The sequence below is a fragment of the Mustela putorius genome, unplaced genomic scaffold, assembly GCF_011764305.1.
Source record: "Mustela putorius furo isolate JIRA1106 unplaced genomic scaffold, ASM1176430v1.1 tig00003853_pilon_pilon_pilon, whole genome shotgun sequence".
In the NCBI taxonomy this organism is placed as follows: domain Eukaryota; kingdom Metazoa; phylum Chordata; class Mammalia; order Carnivora; family Mustelidae; genus Mustela; species Mustela putorius.
The window spans coordinates 12,109,601-12,128,959 of NW_025422005.1; the positions used below are offsets into that span (position 1 = coordinate 12,109,601).

The 19,359-nt window shown below is 56.8% G+C and overlaps 1 protein-coding gene across 9 annotated transcripts in view; it reads left to right on the forward strand.

The window, feature by feature from the left end:
• ARHGEF10L (Rho guanine nucleotide exchange factor 10 like) overlaps positions 1-19,359 on the forward strand; it is a 156,140-nt gene that overhangs the window by 67,180 nt on the left and 69,601 nt on the right. For 7 of the 9 annotated variants that reach the window (XM_004741351.3, XM_045063843.1, XM_045063844.1 and 4 more), the window contains exons 5-8: positions 6,270-6,361; positions 7,948-8,031; positions 11,969-12,138; positions 18,038-18,154. In XM_004741351.3, the coding sequence (XP_004741408.1) occupies positions 6,270-6,361; positions 7,948-8,031; positions 11,969-12,138; positions 18,038-18,154 (463 nt within the window). The remainder of the gene's footprint in view (positions 1-6,269; positions 6,362-7,947; positions 8,032-11,968; positions 12,139-18,037; positions 18,155-19,359) is intronic. The other 2 variants (XM_045063845.1, XM_045063846.1) reach the window with 1 other exon arrangement.

Below are 19,359 nucleotides of genomic sequence, written 5' to 3' on the forward strand. Positions count from 1 at the left end.
GTTCCACTGCCTGGCTGGCTGGGTGGGAGCCCCTCGCCCTTCACCTCCGTCCTCCATCACTCCATCAGCTTTGCGGAGAGCCTCTGAGGCGCCAGGCCCCGCGGTGACCCAGCAGACGGTCCCTGCCCTTGGGGGAGGGGGCGCCACCATTCTGTGCCTGGCTGTGTCATTTTCGTGGGCCCTGCCCGGTTCTACAAGTTCTACTTGCCTTACCTCGTTTACCCTCAGGGCACCCTCAGAGGCGGGCCCAGGGATAATGCCCGCTTCACAGATGCAGAACCAGGTCAGAGGGAACATGGTATCAGCCTCATGTCATCACAGAGCTGAGGTGAGGCAGAGCCGGGCCTGAACCCACTAGGCTGGGCTTCCAGAACCGGTGTTTAATTGGCTGAGGTCTGCCTCACCGATCTGGTTTGGATCTCATCCACCCTACACCCGAGCTCTGCAACCCGGGACGTGTGGGCGGCCTTACCTGCCTAACCCTCCCCTTCCTCCCTATAAAGTGGGACAGACCAGCTGCTGGAGCCGTCAGGGGAGGACATGAGACACGGGGACTGGATGCCCGGCCACAGAGCTGCTCTCCGTGGCTGTCCCCAAAGGGTGCTTGTATGTCTGGGGCCGACCCCAGGGCGCGCGGGACCCACGCTGGCCAGCGGGCTGTTCAACGTTTCCAGAGATGCGTGTCCTTCCTCTTTTTCTTTCTTGGAACAGGCACACATATTTGTTGTAGAAAAATAAGAAAGTACAGAAGATGATCGACTCACTCGAGCTTTAATCCCATGACGGTGCGTCCCTGTCGGGCTTCAGGGCTGTGCGGGTTCGGCAAGGACACACCGTTTTTTAAGAACTGTGGTTTTATCGCACGTGCTGTGTCGTGGCTCGTTTTCTGTCCTCGTTGCAGATCATGAGCATTTTCCTGTGAGAACCTGCACGAATTAGTGCTGGGAGAGCGGTGCCTGCCACCATCTGACCTGAGCGCCGAGCCCGGGGTCCTCCAACGTCAGGGAGGCGCGTGCACCCTGGGGCGGAAGGCCAGAGGCGGGGTCTGGGTGGGTATCCGTGGCTGTGTGTCCAGAGGGGTGTCCCCTGGGGCCCTTGACGCTCGCTCCTCAGGGAGGACTGTGCTGTGGATAGCAAGTTGGGGGGCCCTCCCCAGACTTCCCCTGGCGTCACCTCACTACCCACTCAGGAAGTGGGTTCGTGACCATGTAGGGGGTGGCCTGGGACAGACGGACTGGGTCCCGGCACCCTTCGGCAGGAGGTGCATGGCCGGGCTGTGGCTGTGAGGCAACCCATGTGTGCAGACTGGGGGTGCTGCGATGTGCCCTCTCCCACCCCCATTGGAGACCCTGTGCCTGGAGCAGGGATGGAGAGGAAGTAGCGTATCAAGGGCATGTGTCAAGCACCAGATCCCCTACTGAGTAGTTCAAGTGCTTTCTTGATTTCCTCCTTAGCCGCACCCTGGGAGGGAGGCCGTGTTGCCCCATTTCACAGATGAGTTATCTCGTGAATCCTCACAGTAAGGAACAGAAGCTGTTACTCACCCCTCGGCACCTGTCCTGGCAGAGCCAAGGGGCAGAGCGGTGGTTTTGTCCCCGGTCTGTCCGCTCTGGAACAAAGTCTTCACCCCTCAATCCTGTGAGCGTGGTTCTTGACCCTGGCCTCACAGCGGGGCAGCGGGGTTTAGAAACACTGATCCAGGGCAGGTACCTCCCAACCACCAGCTCAGAATCTCAGGGCAGGGGCCCAGGCTGGTACCTGCTGGGAGCTTTTTGGGTGACGGCAGACACAGCTGCTTTGAGCCGTCTGACCAGACGATCTTTAAGGCCCTTCCAGCCTTCACGTGTTACGTAAACTGGAAAGCGGCCAGGGCTGAAAAGACATCTGGCAGTGGGGTTAATCTGGGTTTCATACTTGTCTTTCTTTTGTGTCTCTTGGACGTGGGGATAGTGGCAGATTTCTGGAGGGGTGACATTCTGAGTAGGACTGTCCTGGGCAAGCCCCGCTGTCCAGGCCTGATTCTGGTCCTTTCTCTTCCCCAAAGGTGGGATTTCTTCCTCCTCTACATTTTCATTCCTTGTGCTGGAAAAGGCCCTGGGATGCCCCGTGTGTGCCTGAGGGTGTCCGGGTGCATGAGCACAGGGGCGTGAGCCCAACCTGCCAGGTATCCTCAGGCTGTTCGAGTTTGGAGGGTCGTCCCTGCTGTGTGGCCCCCAGGAAAGGCACCCTGTGGAATCTGCCATCCAGAGAGATTCACTAAGAAAATGGGGCCTGGACCAGCAGCTGTGGGGCTGGGGCACGGCTCTTCTCTGGTCTGGAGCTTTCGTCTAACACAGGCTGCGTTGGGCATCCGCCATCACTGAGTGTGGCTCCCAGAATGGGGCGGCCAGGACAGAGTGGGTCCCTGCTGTCACAGGGTGTTCACTCCCCTCTCATCCCTGGCTTTTCCCTGGAGAGCAAGGAGGTGGGCACAGAGGGCACTTGGGGCTGCGTGGTGGCCTTCCAGAGTGCTTGACTTCAGTCTGGTGGACAGGGGACACTGGTCTTGGGGGACTGGAAGGCATACTTTCTTTTGTCTCCCGTCCACTAGTTTTCAGCGAACTCCCTGTTTTCTGCTCCTCTCCACGGGCTTGGCTCCTGTCCCCTGCCTTCTGGGGGCAGTGGGCTCACCTTGTGAGACTGCTGTCATCTCAGTGACGGGCCTTATTCGGGTACACCTGCAAAGTGCAGGAAGTCCAGATAAGTGTGAGATAAATGGCCTCTTAATGGCCTTGTCTGGCTCTTTGGTTATCGGGAACCTTTGGGGAGGCCCCCGGAGTGTGTGTTCTCAGCAGAATTGATGCCGGGCAGCAGCTGGGAGAGGATGTAAAGTGGGGCGGTGGCCTCGCTGGGCGGTGGGAAGGGGCAAGGGGGAGAAGGCGCCCCCAGCCTCATTGCTTGCTCAGTCCTGCTTTCCCTTGCCTGAGAGGTCTGTCTGCAGGGGAGACATCTGCTGGGGGCTGGGGGGCAGCGGAGCCGCTTTCCAGAGCTGGGCTTTGCAGGCCAGGCAGGCGACTTGGGGCGAGGCACTTTCGGGATCTCTGTTTTCTCCTCTGTAAAATAGTCACGATAATACATGCACTGGTGCTCATGGGTCCTCCTCGGGCATTCAGCACGGCACAGTCCAGGGCAGGTACCAGCCAAGTGTGGGGCAGGGGTAGGGGGGTGGTCTGAGCCTGAGAAGGCCTGTGCACCTGTTGGCCCTGGCCCTTGCCTGCCCTCGGGGCTCCCCTTCTGTTTGTCTCAGCCATGGAGGCGGCAGGGGCTGCACGAAGGTGGTTTCTCTGTGCTGTAAGATCCCCCACTCCTCAGCCCAGGACACCCAGACTAGCTTCTCTAATTGTGTAGCTGGCTCAGATCTACACTGTCCTCTTACAGTGGCCATTAGCCACAGGCGGCTATTTAAAATTAAATTACTTAAATAAAATAAAATCAGCTTCACTGTGATTTGGTGATGCTTAGCCTGGAGGCTCAGGTTTCAGCCACTCCCGGCTTTTAGTACGTCAGAAATTATTTCCAGATCCCTTCTAAAGCTGCCTGACCTCTCCTGAAAATACCCACTGCCCCTTGATGTCACCTTCAGAGTTTACTCAGGGCCTTCTCGAGAGTTCTCTGGTTGAACCGCACCGCAGCCTTGGGGCTGGCTGTTAGGATTTCTCCTGGACAGAGACTTGAACTTGTGCATGCCCAGTACTATTTTTCTCCTTCCCTCTACAAAGAAGAATGTCTGAATAGCCAAGCAAGGTTCAGTGGCCTTGTGACACAGCAAATATGTGATGTGCTTGAATATATAAATGCCACCTCCCTCTTTCCAGGTGGTCTGGCTGTAAGATGACAGATTTTGTAGGCAGACAGGCTGGGCCTTAGGTCCCAGCTCCCTCTGATGCACTGAGTGAGCGAGTCTGGCTAAGCAGCTCCAAGTCTTTGTAAGTCTTCCTCCGTCTGTGGGATGAGGATGACAGTAACTGCCTCGTATGTGTTCCTGAAAATACAAAGCAAAACAAGCGGCAAGGAATAGGTGCTTCTGAATGGCCCCAGATCGTCATGGGTGACCTGTCAGAGCAAAGAGAGCCAGTGGTTGGGACCAAGCTCATGTCAACTTGGGTTGGAAGGGCTCGGCTCTGTCTGAGTGGCTGGATTCAGCACCTTCAAGATGTCCGTGGGTGGGGCGCCTGGGTGCCTCAGTGGGTTAAAGCCTCTGCCTTTGGCTCAGATCATGATCCCAGAGTCCTGGGATCGAGCCCCGCATCGGGCTCTCTGCTCAGCAGGAAGCCTGCTTCCCCCTCTCTCTCTACCTGCCCCTCTGCCTACTTGTGATCTTTGTCTATCGAATAAATAAATAAAATCTTTGGGAAAAAAAAAAAGATGTCCGTGGGTTGTGCCTGGGGGATGACATTGCTGACTTCCGGCAGGAAAACCTGAGCAGAGATTTGCTCTGACAGTGGTGTAGGGCGACCAGACTGTCCTGTACGTGGTCACTAGCCACAGGTGGCTCTTGAAAATTAAATGACTTAAGGTGACACTATTCCAAATGAAGTTCTTTAGTGAGTTCCACTAATTAACTTCCACATGTTACATTCCAAGGGCGCAGTGGCCACAGGTGGCTCAGGCGATGGCACAGACAGAACGTTTCCATCTCCCACCTGAGCTGCGGTTGGACGAGGCCCTCTGGGACCAGGCAGGCTGGCATCTCGGTCTGGCTCTGCCATTCCGGCAGCGTGATCTTGGGCAGGCTCCTCTGCCCAATGCCTGCAGGTGGGAAGAAGGCAGGATCCACGTTGTCCCAGCTGCTCATGGGAGATGCTCCCCACCACCTCCTCCCTCCCTGCTCCCTGCGCCATCCTGGTGTGCATCTCTCCTCCTCCTCTTGGGGCTTAGGGGCCAGGAAGTTGACTCGAATTCTTGGCAGCAGTGGCTGCCGTCTTGGACCTTTACAGGTGCCTCCCTTCTGGATTGGCAGGTATGGTCTTTTTTTTTTTTTTTTTTTTTTTTTTAATAAAGATTTTATTTATTTGACAGAGATCACAAGTAGGCAGAAAGGCAGGCAGAGAGAGGGGGAAGCAGGCTCCCCGCTGAGCAGAGAGCCCAATGCGGGGCTCGATCCCAAGACCTTGAGATCATGACCTGAGCTGAAGGCAGAGGCTTAACCCACTGAGCCACCCAGGCGCCCCATGGTCTTTGTTTTCTTTTTGAGGCTGGACTTAAAAACAAAGTCAACATTCACTCTGGCATAGTTTTAGATGGACAGAAAAGCCATCAGGGGTTCTGTATACCCAACAGCCAGTTTTCCCCATGGTTCACATCTTAGGTGACCACGGGACGTTTCCCAGACCTGAGAAAGCCGGTTGGGCACACTACCATTCCTTGAACTCCAGGCTTTCTCCGGATTGCACGTTTTTCTTCGTATGCCCTTTTCTGTTCTGGGATCGTGGGTTTAGCCCCTTCGGTACCTCTGCCTCGCTTTGCGAGATCTTGGGAGTGTCAGGGAATAGCGGCAGGGGTTTGTAGAATGTCTGATAGAATGTCTGGGTTTGTCCCGCGCTCTTCCCATGGTCAGACTGGGGTTGCGGGTGTGGGGTTATAGTGATGCGGAGGGGAGACGCCCACTCATCACAGCCTGTCACTGTCTGCGTGTGCAGCTGCCGGAGATAAGCCACTTGGCCGCCTGGTGGGGCTGGTGAGAGCCGCCTCACTGGTTTTCCCATGGAGTCCCTGCTGCAGGGAAGCAGGCGAGGAGGTCCGGCTCCTTCTCACTTGTGGGGGGCATGAAGCTTGGTCTCCCATATCTGGTCTAGTGAGGCTTTGCATGACCTTGTTTCTCACAGGAGGCAGGGGTCCCCCAACCCTCACCCCCACTTTGTACGTGGGACGATGGGAGATGGAGAGCCCCCGTGTCTGCCCTGGGATAGGGACGGGCGCCCTTGCCGGGGAAGGCCTCTGATCCTCATCACTGTGGTCTTACGGTGTCTTCTAAGGATGGGGAAACTCAGAGGGGAAGGGGCTTGTTCAAGGCCAACCCAGCCTGGCCTCCCCAGCTCTCTGGACTCACAGCTCTGGGGGCGAGCGACTCCTGGCCCTCCCCCCACCCCCCCACCCTTGTGCCTTACATGCCTTGCCCCCTGGGTGCGGGGCGGCCAGAGGCTTCCTGGAGCCCGCTGTCCTGTCCCTCCCTGCTCGGCAGCCCTGTCCCAGTCCCTGCTGGCTCAATGACACTGTTTCTTGGCCCGCAGGGTGCCACCGGTGGTGAGCAACGGGGATGCTGTGGACGCTGCTCTCTCCGGGGTCCGGCGCTCCAGCTGGAAGCGGAAGAGCTCCCGCCGGAGTAAGTGCCCCCCAGCCCTGTCATAGCCCAGGAGGGTGGACCGGGATAACCTCAGAGCCCCTTCTTCAGGCCCAGAGGGCCAGTGGGGGCTCTCATGAGCCATCGGGTCATCCTCACTGTGTGGGCTGCCGTGGGCTTGGTGGCAGCTCTGAGAGGGACCGGCCGCTGCCCATGCTGGGAGTTGTCCCCGTTTGTGGCCTGATGAGAGCCGTGGTCCGGGAGTTGGTCATTATTTGGCCGTTTATCTGCTCATCAAATACTCAGAAGCTCCTACATCAGGGCTGCTGGGCTGGCAGTGGGGCCTACGATGAGGTCCCTCCAGGAGCGGAACCAGCCACATAGGCCAGCAGTTACCTTGCAGAAGGCCAGGTGCCAGGAGGGGAAGGTGGGAGTGAGGGGAACCCAGGAGTCCTGGGGGCAGGGAAGAGAGAGCAGGGGTTGGGAAAAAGTGCATCCAGACAGGGGGTGCCCGTGCGGGAGCCAGAGCCCCAGCCCCTGGGGGGAGAGGGGACCTGGAAAGCCACAGCCGCGGTGTGATAGAGGGTAGCACCCAAGCGATCAATGGGGGAGGCGAGGCTGCTGTGTCCCCAGCTCCTTCTGCACCTCCCAGCCATGCTTTTCTGAAGGCAACAGGGAACTATGAGAGCCAGGGGTGGGAGCGGGATGGGAGTGAAGCTGTTAGGCAGCGCCGGGTGGGCTGCAGCCTAGGGAGGAGGCTGTCCTGGAGAGGGAGGCTGATGGCAGAACTAGGGACCTGGAGAGAGAGTGAGCAGGTCTTAGAGCCACGCGGGAGGTAGAATCCTTCTAGGGGTGGCAGAGACGGGTTGAGGGTGAGGCTTGCCTGGGCTCTGGGACCGCAGTGGGGATTTCAGAGCCCATCAGGGTGGGGACTGGTTTTCCAAACCCTAGCTCTGTGCTGGAAGGCACACCTCTAAAGAGGACAGAGCTTGGGGACACGGTTTTGAGGGGAGACCTCCTTAACTGGCACATCCTCGTAGCTGCTAATGGGGGTCAGAGTGGGAGCTGTGCCTTGCTCATTGCCTGCCCAGCAAAACGTTGGTAGAGGGATGTGTTCATTTGCTGAACTTTTCACCAGTCAGGACTCTGCTGGCTGAGTTTTGTGGGGGGGGGGTGCTCTCCTTAACCCCACTCTCCAAATCCATCCGCCACCCCTCATTCCCTGTACTCAGTTGGGCTGCTTTGCCTGGCCCATCTCTGGGTGGGAGGTAGCTCTTTCTGGGTAGTCCTGAGGGTCTGGGCTACTGAAGATGCTCCAGACCTCAGGGCACAGATCAGCCAGATGGGCAGGCTTGTGCGGGTCAGGGAGGCAGGTGGGGGTCTGTGGTCCTCACTGGGAGGACGCCTCGCAGGGCTGGGGGGCAGGGAGAGGCAGGGGAACCGAGTCCTGGGAGAACCGCCGGCAGGGGCTCCCCAGGGGCCGGGCTCGGGCTGCTGGCGGAGCCGTCAGGCTGCGGGGCGGCGGCAGGGAGCGGCCAGCTGGTGCAGTCCTGCTGTCAGCCCGGCAGCCGCCTCTGCCCAGGCGCCACAGCCGCCTGAGCGCCCCTGTCCTCTCCGTTCGCTCCCAGTCGACCGGTTCACTTTCCCCGCCCTGGAAGAAGATGTGATTTACGACGACGTGCCGTGCGAGAACCTGGATGCCCATCAACCCGGTACGCCTCCTCCGTGCTTCCCGGCGGACTTCAGGGCCCCGGCGCGGGGTCGGGGGGTGGGGGTGGGGTGGGGTGGGGTGGGGGGGGCGGGTCCGGGGAGGGTCTGCTCCTGCCCTTTCGCTGCCCCGCCCCACCCGGCCATGCCCCTCCCTCTGGCTTTCGCCAGCCACCACCAGCGGCGTCCTGGGAGCGGCTGGAGCCTGCTGGGGGCGTGGCCAGGCCCGGCAGGGGCTGGGTGGGGACCTCCTGGCTGCGGGGACCCCCTGGCTTGCGGGATCGCCCACTCCCGCGGGTGCGGGGCCCAGGCCTGTCATTTCACCTCCCCAAGACTGCATTTCCTGTCTCGGGAGAACCGGGAGGTGGCCCGGGCTTCCCAGGGCTCCTAGGGGAGAGAGGACAGCTCATTAAACCTGACCGCTGGGGCAGAGAGGATTGCCTTCACCCGGCTCTGGGCCCGGGAGGCTGGGAGATTGTGGCTGTAGGGGGGAAGCAGTGGTGGGGGTTAAGTCTGCCTGAGCTGGGCTGTCCCCCAGCCCCAGTATAGTCACCCAGCCGGAGAGAGCACAACCCGGATCCAGGGAGGCCTGCTTGGTAACTGTTCACCGTGAGAGCCATCTTTGCCTGAACACATGAGGCCGCTACTCCTCACGCTTTGTTTGCTGGAATCTACTTAGAAACTTTGATCCGGGGTATCATGGCTCCATTGTACAGCCAAGGAAAGAGGTGGGGCTGGGAGTTGAACCTGGTTATTCTGACTCCCAAGTCCGCTCCTCTGTCCCCTACCCCAGGAGGGTTTGGGTGGCATCCTCTGACAGAGGATACATGTTTGGTCAAGCCCTGGAGGTCTGCAGGGTAGGGCTTATGACTCCGGGTGACGCTGGCATCAGAGAGGTTAAGCCACCAGCTGCTGATCACACAGCCTGTGTTCGAGGAGCTTCTAGTCTGATGGGGTGGCCATCACCATCCTTGGGCTGTGCACAGTCCAAAGGGAGAGCCACACAGACAACAGGAGAAGGCCCCAGGGCCCTCAGAGCCACACTCCTGACTCCTGTTCCGGGAGCAGGGACAGGTGGGCCAACAATAAACTCACCCCTTTCAGCAAGCCCGGGGGGGTGCTTGATTATCCCTGCCTGTTGCTCACTTGAATCCAAGCAGAGGAGGGGAAAGGGCACACTGTTGGGAGGCAGTGAGGTCTTATCGGAAGGTCCCAGATCCCAGAGATGGGAGTGGCTTGGGGTCCACTGTTTCACCCCGTTGGGCTCTTTTCCCACCTGAATCAGATCAAGCAACTCCTCACTTGGCCTCAGACTCCACTGAACACTGAGATGCCATCGTGCACTTGTCCCTAACGTGGTGAAAAGGAGGTGGCCAAGAAGTAAGCTCTGAGCCCACCCATCCCACGGCTCCCACCCTCGGGGCTGTGGGAGGGTTGAGTCCCCTGAGGCTGTGGCTGGCCCTTCATGGGTGGGTACCCTGCACAGGCAACACGGGTGCTGTTGGCATCACACCTGCCCGGGCCCAGCACTGACCTTCACGGACCGCTGGGGGCTCAGTGGGTGCTCAGAGAGGAGAGGAGGTTAAGTGCCAAGGGGCAGGCCGCACATCCAGCCCTGCCTTCAGATCCCAGCTCTGCCATGGTTGAGGGCACAGAGCTCCGTGCCTTTGGGCCCTGGCTTCTTCATATAAAATCACGATATCATCCTGACCTCACGGAATATCATCCTGATGCTTTGGGTCCGGGGGGGGGGGGTGGTCATACCAGAGAACTTCTGCTTTGTCTGTCTGGACCTCAGTCCGTTTCATCTGTAGTATTAGGGCGATAATGGCGGCATCCTCGGTGGGTGAAAATTGGCACAGAGCACTGAGCCGGTGGTGGGCTGTCCGTGGGAAGGGAAGGGAAGCCGTTAGTGAAGGCTGAGGCCCCAGGAAGCAGAGGGTGGGAACCAGGATCTCTGTAGGGTCCCCAAAGGCTGAGGATTTGGCTCAGGCTCAGGGATCTGGTGACGCTTTCTGCACTGGAGAGAGTCTTCCTTCCTTCTTTCCTTCCTTTTCTTCCTTCCTTCTTTCGTTTATTTACTTTAGGGACAGTGCAACTGTACAGGCAAGGCAGGGAGGGCAGAGAGGGAGGGAGAGGGACACGCCGGCTCCGGGCTCAGTGCGGAGCCCGATCTGGGACTTGATCTCAGGACTCAGAGATCATGACCTGAGCCAAAGCCAAGAGTTGATGAACCTACTGAGCCACCCAGGCGCCCCTGGAGAGAGTATTTCTAAATGAGCCCGGGGGATGGTAGGGTTGGCAGGCCTCAGCAGAAGGCAGTGTGGTCAATGGAGGGAGCCTGGCCTAGGAGTCTTCGGCCCCTTCTCCCTGCTCTGTCTGGCCCTGGGCAAGCCACGTGTCCTCTCCAGGCCCCTGTTCTGTCTCCTTCCTAATGAGGAGGTGATTCCTTGTGCCCTGCGGATGGATCTTAGGGCTGCGGGCGAATCCAGCCGGAGGCCTCACATACTGAAGGTGTGAGTGGATGGGAGGCGGGGTCTCCTGGAGGCGCTGGGAAGTAGGCACCCGAAAGGCTGCCTGACTTCTTCCTCAGAGGGAGCCCCAAGACCTGGGCTCCGGCCCTTTGCTCATGGGTCTTTGCTGCAGTAATAAGACAATCAGCCCAGCCTTGTAAAGGTCACAGCCTGGTCACCAGCTGCTCTAGTCCCTGGAGACATTAGTCACTATTATCTTTTGCTTAAAAATAACCTAATGCTCCCTCATCTTGAGACCCGAGTCCTCAGCTAAGCCTCAGTGTGTCTGTTTGCTCTTTGGGCGACAATCTCCCGGTCCCCCTATTCCCTGGCTCCCGTGTGGGGTGGAGGTGGTGGCCCTGGGTTGGTGGGATGACACCCGGACCGGCCCACAAGGCCCGTGAGCAAGGGCCAGCTGCTCTTTGTTGAGCGCCCGCCATGCGCTCGGCTCTTTGCTAGAAGCTCTCAGTTCATATTTTCTTTACTTGACCTTGACCTTTGGCTTATTATTATCACCATCTTGCACAGAGATCTCCAGTAACCAAGCTCTCTGCTCTGGGCAGATGTTTTTTAATCCCTTGTGTCATATTTCTTGTGCATTGACAAGAGCATCTTCATCTTCATGCACTTTTTGGGGTCTGGCCTCACATTTGTGGGGCCTGCAGTTTAGTCCTTCAGGTGACAGGCCAGGAAGTGCAGTCCAGAGAGATGGGAGTGAAGCCCAAGGTCTCTGCGCTGCAGCTGGGCCTCCTTGGGCAGTGGCTTTTCCACCTCTATCCTGAAGCAGCCTCTCACTCCGCATGTGACAGGGACCACGGGTGTGCTCTGGCCTTGGGGGTCCTGTCCCTCCTGGCCAATGGACTCTCAGCTCTTTGTCCTCCACTTCATCCGTGGAGCTTTGGAAGACGAGGGAACCCTCCTGGATGCTGGGCTAGGGGTGCCCCCTACTGGACCATCCCGAACCCCCATGGGAAACTCAGATTTGGGGTGAGGGGTCCATCCCCCTCTCATTTAATGGTCCTAGCAATTTCTGTTTTGCCCCCGAGGTTGCTGGGGCTGGAGCTGAGGGCCGGAGTCAGGACTTGGTTCTAGACCTTCTGTTTCCCAGTAAAACATTCCCGGAGGCCCAGGATGAGCGCTCAGATCCCAGAAGAGCGTTACGCAGGGGTGGTGGGAAGAGATTAAGGAGACCTCTGCGTGCCCGACACATTTCGTGTGCCTTTCCACGTTTCCTCGTGTCCTCCTCCCTTATCAGGTGGATGCTGGGTGCTCATCACCTCTGTTTTATGGACGAGGAAGACGAGGTGGAGCCTCAGGGCTGAACCGTGACCAACCTCCCATCCCCCACCTGCCTTCCTGGGTCAGAAACTGGGTTTGGGGGGGCTTGGCACGGGGGCCTCTGCTTACCACCCTGTCCCTTGGCCTGCAGGGGTGGAGAGGAACCTGCTCTATGAGGATGTGCACCGGGACGGAGCGCCCAGGGAGGCAGACGACCTAGGCTGGAGCTCCAGTGAGTTCGAGAGCTACAGTGAGGACTCGGGGGAGGAGACCAAACCGGAGGCAGAGCCTGCCAAGCACCGAGTGTCCTTCCAGCCCAAGGTAAGGGGGTGGGCGTCTGTCATCCCAGCCAGGGCACTGCGACCCTTGGGGACTGGCTAAGGAGGGTGGTGAGGGCCAGACCTCAGACTCGTATCCAAACAGGGACCCCTGGGAATGTACAGTGAGCAAGGAGATGGCCCAGGTGTCCCCAAAATAGAAGACGATCCACCGGCATTGCTGTTTGACCCTGGAGAGCCCGCAGCCTGGAATGGGCGAGGTTAATACCTGGCTCAGGTCTCCCTCCCCCACCCCATTCCCATGGCAGACCCAGCAATGGACCATGATGCTCATGGGCTCAGATCTGGCCGCAGGGGCCTCCTCAGGACAGGCTTCAGGCAGCCCAGCCTGCTGATGAGAGTTGGCTCTTAGATCAGGTCAGCTAGGTCTCCCTGCCCTCCAGGACGCATTCTGAGACCAGTCCTAGACCCATACAGTCCTCTGCCCTTGGGGAAGCGAGCAAGGGGCAGGGGGAGGGGGGCTGCTGTGGTTAGGACACAGAAGGCCTCTTTCCAAGGTCTTTTAAAATGCCATCCATGCATTTGTTTCTGCCCAGAGCAGGGGTCATTCGGCTGGTTTCCGAGTCATGGAAGCCAAGAAGAGGATGGATTGTCTCCTTCCTCCTGAGATGGCCTGTTCCTCCCGTTCTATAGAAGCCACCAGAAAGCAGAGTCTAGCGGTGTGGGGTTTCATGGGGGAATAGTGTCTTACAGGCAGGCCCAGCCCCACCAGAGGTGACTGGGTTCCCTCAGCCTCCTTCTGAAAAGACACAGACAAGTAGACACCCAAAGGTGGTACAGGAGAAGGCAGGGGCCCCAGGATGAGGCTGGGTTACACGTACCTCCCGAGTCCTGCCTAGTGCCTCCTGTCCCTTTCTGAGTTTGAGGATCCCCTCTGGAGGGGAGATGCTGGCCAGGGCAGCATCTGCACTTCGACGCTTCGGATAGACCTTCCTCCACCCAGGAGGGGCTTCCCAAGTTCCCGAGAAGCCTGGGAGTTGAGCCTGTCTCCTTTGAGTCCAGTCTTGTGGCTGGGCCTCCATCGGTTGGGCCACCGAAAGTGGCCTTGACATCTTGCTTAGGATAAAGTTAAGCATCTGTGATAGCTACTGTGTGTCCAGTCATTTCTGAGGGTGCGGGCAGGGGTGCATGGGGACAGGAAGGCCCAACCCAATTGGCCAATCATTATGGTCTAGGAGGAGATACCAAATATGAAGCAACTTGCCAAAAATGAGGCCAAGGATGCCTTTCTGCAAACACGAGCCCAAGTATCTCGGGCTGCATGTGGGACATGGGCTGATAGGGCTAGTCAGAGGGGGGCTTCTCTGGCACAGAAGCCAGGGGGCTGGGAAGTGTCCCAGGCTGGACTAATGGCCCAGGAGAAAGCCTGGGAAGAATCCTGTTCCTCTTCTGTCCTGGGAAGGGACAGCATGCCCTGCTTTAGGGGAGAAAGGGTCCAGGTTATGAAGCCAGCATTGTCCCTGGGCGCCCCCCTAAGATGAGGGCAGGTGTTTGGTATACTGTGAGTGGAAAGTGCTCGAGGCCAGACTGACACTCATTCTCAGCCTCTGGCAGTCTCCTCCTAGTTCCCGGCGGCAGCTTTGCCAATCCCTTGCCTTCTTACTGGGGACCCGGAGGGAAACATAGACATCTCTCAGAGGGCAGGAGGCAGGCGGATGCTGAATTTGGGCTCCCCAGGGTTGGTCCTCAGACTGGCCTAGACATCAGGATCACGAGGGATGCTGATTTTTTTTTTTTAAAGATTTTATTTATTTATTTGACAGACAGAGATCACAAGTAGGCAGAGAGGCAGAGAGAGAGAGAGGAGGAAGCAGGCTCCCTGCTGAGCATAGAGCCCGATGCGGGACTCGATCCCAGGACCCTGAGATCATGACTTGAGCCGAAGGCAGCAGCTTAACCCACTGAGCCACCCAGGCGCCCCAGATTTTTTTTTTTTTTTAAAGATTTTATTTATTTATTTGACAGACAAAGATCACAAGTAGGCAGAGAGGCAGGCAGAGAGAAAGGAGGAAGCAGGCTCCCTGCTGAGCAGAGAGCCCAATGTGGGGCTTGATCCCAGGCCTCTAGGATCATGACCTGAGCCGAAGGCAGAGGCTTAACCCACTGAGCCACCCAGGCGCCCCTTGAGGGATGCTGATTAAAATCACAGACCCCAGGGCCTTACCCCCAGGAACTCTGGTTTAGGGTTCAAGTCAGCCACCTATCTGCTTTGAACCAGTGCTCTTGTTCCCAGGGGATGCGAGGGGCCAGGGAGAGAAATGCGGGGGCTGGCCCTCTCCATGGCTGAGCCCCAGGGGAGGAGTCTCTGGGGGGTTGCCCATTACCTCTTATCTGTGGACCCTCCAGCGAGGGGCTTCTTCGGACCCTTCCTCGGCAGGCAAACCTTGCAGCAGGGTTCTTGAATTTCTAACCATGAGGACATTTGCCTTGGCCATGGGCCAAGGCCTGTCTGTTCCCTGAACAACAGGCTTCCAGCAAGACAGGGGGGCTGTGGTGGCGGGAGGGAGCTTTCCTCTGGCACCTACCTCTGCCCTGAACACCCCGCTGAGCCTTCTTCGCTGTGCTCTGCCCTCCTGAGCTGCTGGGGGCCCACCTGCTCCCATGCCTGGCCCTGCACTGGCTGCATGGTTTGGGGCCGCCATTGCTTGGCTGTGTCTTGTGTGTGCTGTGGGGCATCAGGCAGCAGAGATCTGGTGGCATTTGACCCTGTCCTTGGAGTCTGATGGGGGGCCTGACTCCCTGTCCAGCTGCAGGAGAGCTAGTGTAGTCCCTCCTTCAGGGGTCTTTGAAGGGTGGCCCTCAGCTGGTGGATTTTTGCCAAAGAAAGTGACTGAAGGGTCTGCAGAAGGACCTCCTTGGAAGCCTCTGACCTAGATGTAAGCAGGGGCCTGATCCTGTTATGTTAATAAGTACCTGCTGGTTGCAAACCATGGTCAGTGGGATTTTTTTCCCCCCAGTTGTAAAACAGGCTGCGTTGGACTTTTCCTTTTTCTGACCATGACCTCTTCATAATTGAGGTTACCAGTGATCCAGCTGGCCAGGGCACTGGGCAGAAATGCCAGCTCTGACCTCAGCCTTGCTCACTCCTCTGCTCGGATCTGGCCAGTCTGCCATTGACCTCTGATCCTGGTTCTTCTAATCCTGAGAGAGGCAGAGGGGCAGTGCAAAGCCAGGCCCTTTATGATTTTATTGTGTCAATTTACAGATGAAACAGGACTCAGGATAAACCCCAACTCTCACAGCTTTGGGGAGTCTGAGTAACTCTCAGAAGGACCCCTGTTCTGCTGTTTCTTTGCATTAATAGTAATGAGCAGTTGCTTAGCATGGTATGTTTACAAAGCAGTTCATGCAATTTTCCTAATACCCTAAAGTGGTTGATATTATTTGCATTAAAAGTCTCATTTTATTGATCAGAGAAGTCAATACAGAAGCTTAGAGGCAAAACGATATGGTTAGGGTCACCCAGGAAGTGAGTGGTAGAGCTGTAACTCAATATCACATCTGATTTGAAAGGAAATACATCAACCTTCTGTCCATGCATGCATGCAACCATTAATCCATCCGTCTGTCCATCTATCCGTCCATCCATCCATCCATCCATCCATCCATCCATCCAGGTATCCATCCATCTGTCCATCCACCCATCCACCCAACTATCCATGCATCCATGCATCCACCCATCCAAGTATCTGTCCATCCATCCATCTAACTTGTCTATCCATCCATCCATCCATCCATTCATCCATCCATCCATCCATCCAAGTATCCATTTATCCATCCAAGTATCCGTCCATCCATCCATCCATCCATCCATCCATCCATCCATCCATCTATCCATCCATCCATCCATCCAAGTATCCATCCATCCATCCATCCAAGTATCTGTCCATCTCCATCCATCCATCCATCCATCCATCCATCCATCCAAGTATCCATCCATTCATCCATCCAAGTATCTGTCCTTCTCCATCCATCCTTCCAAGTATCCATCCATCTACGGATACTTGGATGGATGGATGGACAGATACTAGATGGATGGATGGATGGATGGATGGATAGATGGATGGATAGACAGGTGGATGGATGGATGGATGGATGGACGGATACTTGGATGGATGGATGGACAGATACTAGATGGATGGATGGATGGATGGATACTTGGAAGGATGGATGGAGATGGATATCCAAGTATCCATCCAAGTATCCGTCCATCCACACATCCATCCATCCATCCATCCATCCATCCATCCAAGTATCCGTCCATCCACACATCCATCCATCCATCCATCCATCCATCCATCCATCCAAGTATCTGTGCATCCATCCACCCATCTATCGATCCATCCATCCATCCATCCATCCATCCAAGTATCTGTCCATCCACCCGTCTGTCCATCCATCCATCCATGTATCCGTCCATCCAAGTATCTGTCCATCCACCTATCTATCTATCCATCTGTCCATCCATCCATTCAAGTATCTGTCCATCCATCCATCCCATCCATCCATCCATCCATCCATCCACCCGTCTATCCATCCATCCATCCATCCATCCATCCATCTGACCAACTATCCATCCATTCAACACATATTGAGCACTTAGAATTTGTAAGGTAGTATAGTAACAGTTTCCATGTTTTGAGCACTTACTAAGTTCTGAGATCTACATGTATTACCCTTTTAATCTTCTCAGTAACTCTGTGAAGTAGTTACTATCCTGGCCACTTGACCAGTGAGGAATGTCAAGATACTTTAAAGAAGTAAAGATACTTTTCCAGCTAGTGAGCTAGGGGATGGTGATTTGAATGTAGACCTGCCTGCCTCCAGAGTTCATACTCTTGGTCCCTTTACTTGTCTACCCTGGGATTAGTACTGTCTTGGTTTTCTGTATGCTTTACCAAATATCACTATCGCTCACACAATTTGGGCATTTGAATGTCTATCTGTTTGTCTCTCCACCCATCCATCTTCCCAGATAGTATATAAGCTAGTCAGCTACCCATCCTTCCATCCAACTGCCTACCTGCGCTCCCTCTGTTCCTCCCTCCCTCTCTCTGTTAACCCGTTCCTTCCTCCAGTGGTGTGCCAGAGCTGGCTCTTCCTCACTCACAAGATCTAGGAACCAATTGTACACTCACTTTCCAAGTCCACATTCAGTGACGTCACACCGGTAGTGTGAAATGCGGCACGGTAAGATCATTCACACCATGGAAATGCTACAAAGCAGCGCTCTTTCTCCTGGAGAAGCACCTGTTCAATATTTACCAGCACAGCATTGCTTCCATCCACCTACGAATCCCGCTGTGTCTTTATTCATTTATCTTACCGTTCACCTGTCCATTCATTTGCCCAGTTCTGCGGTCATCCAGCTGTGTTTATGCATTTGCTCACCCATCCACTTATCTGTCCGTCCAGGCATCCATCATTCATCTATCCACCCATCCTCTGTCTGTTGTCCATTCGTCTGTCCAGTCATCTCTCCATACCTTCACCGTTTTCCTATGCATTTGCACCCCCCCCATCCTGCCCACCCAGCCCACCACCCATCCATCTCACAAACTTGCTGAGAGCCTCCTATGTCATCAGCCCCAGGCTGGCCCCTGGGATGAGGGGATGCCTGAGACACAGTCCTTATCTTCCAAGTGCTGTTCCCCTTCCCTGAAGGGGGCCTGGCCGGTCCCTTCCTCCTGCCCTCGCAGCAGCCAGGACACTGTGTGTTGGGGTGGGACCCTGCTGGAGCCGATGCCTGGTGGGAGCCCTCCCCACGCCCCACATGCCACCTCACCTGGTCTCCTTTCTCCTCTGTTGTCCTGTTTGTCTCCTCCCGTCCCGCCTGCTCCTCGCACCTGCTCTCCTTCTGCCTGGCTGCTTGGGGGCTCCAGCTTTCTCCAGACCTGACTAGGCTAAAGGAGAGATGCGCCAGGACTAAGAGAGACATCTTGGCTCTAAGAGCTGGGGGGAGAGACATGCAGGCGCTGAAGCACAAGTGCGACTGTAAGGTATTGTCCGTCTGTCCCCCTGCGTCCTGGCCGGGGCCCTGCAGAGGGGGGCCTGAGCCCCTGGAGCCTGCCCGACATGGGAGCCTGGCCGCATCTCATGTCCATGCTGGGACTGGCGCACTCCTTTCCACGTGCTTGCCTCTCTCTCTCTGAGCAAAAGCTTAGGGGTCTGCCAGCATTCCTGTGGGGTGGGGTCTGCACGCTCTCGGACCCTCCGCATCACCGGGGAGCTGACTCCTGTGCTCCGTCCCCAGAGAGGCTGATTCTGGAGGTCTGGCCTAAGGCCTAGGCACCTGCAGATTTGCAAACTCTGGCGGTGGGTGAGGGTGTGAGCGTGAGTGAGGGACACTGGACCTTCCTGCCCCTCTGAGCCACTCACAGAGATCCAGGCTAAGGAAGCCTGTAGGAGAAATTACAGCACCTTCTTCTCAAATGGGACTCAGACTTCTGGATCATGGTGACATCGACAGCAGGGACTTCCCTTAATTGAGCACCTGCTATGTGCTATGGGCTTTGGAGGCCTACAGGCCTGGCTTTGGATCCCAGTCCCACCACTTCCTCTCTGTGTGATCCTGGGCAGGCCTCTTGACCTCTCTGAGCCTTGGTTTCCTCACCTGTGAAATGGGGGCATTGATAGTACTTGTCCCCAGGTTGGATGGAAGGAAGGATTAGGTGAGCTCAGATCTGTGAGGTGCTCCATGCTGCCTGGGAGGGTCAAAGTCCCTGTTATGTGTGCGCCTGTTGGTTTTGTCCCCAGGGCACCTGGGGAGGCAGCTATCTCTCTCTGCTGTCATTTGGCATCAGTGAGGCTGGTGAGTGAATCAGCGGACTGGTAGTCACTGCGCTGGGAAGCGGCAGAGCTGGGATTCAAACCTGGGTCTGTGCGTACCGCAGCTGAGTGGTATCCATCCTGGGCCACTGCTGGTTCCGACCAAACCTGAGACCTCCTGGGAAGAGGGGACAGACACTATAGTGTGCAGGATCCTTGTATAGACATGCCACAGGGGGGACCTGTGACCTGAATGGGGCGGCTTCACTTCTCAGAAGGCCAAGGCCCAGAGAAGAGCCAGGAGCTCATGAAGGGCAGAGTCCACCACTGGGGTTCCCGCCCTGACTGTGACCCTGGACTCGGACCCCCCGCCCGGCCCCTGCACTGTGAAGGTGGGTGAAGGCAGCAGGCTGACTTGGGGACACCTTCTGGGGTG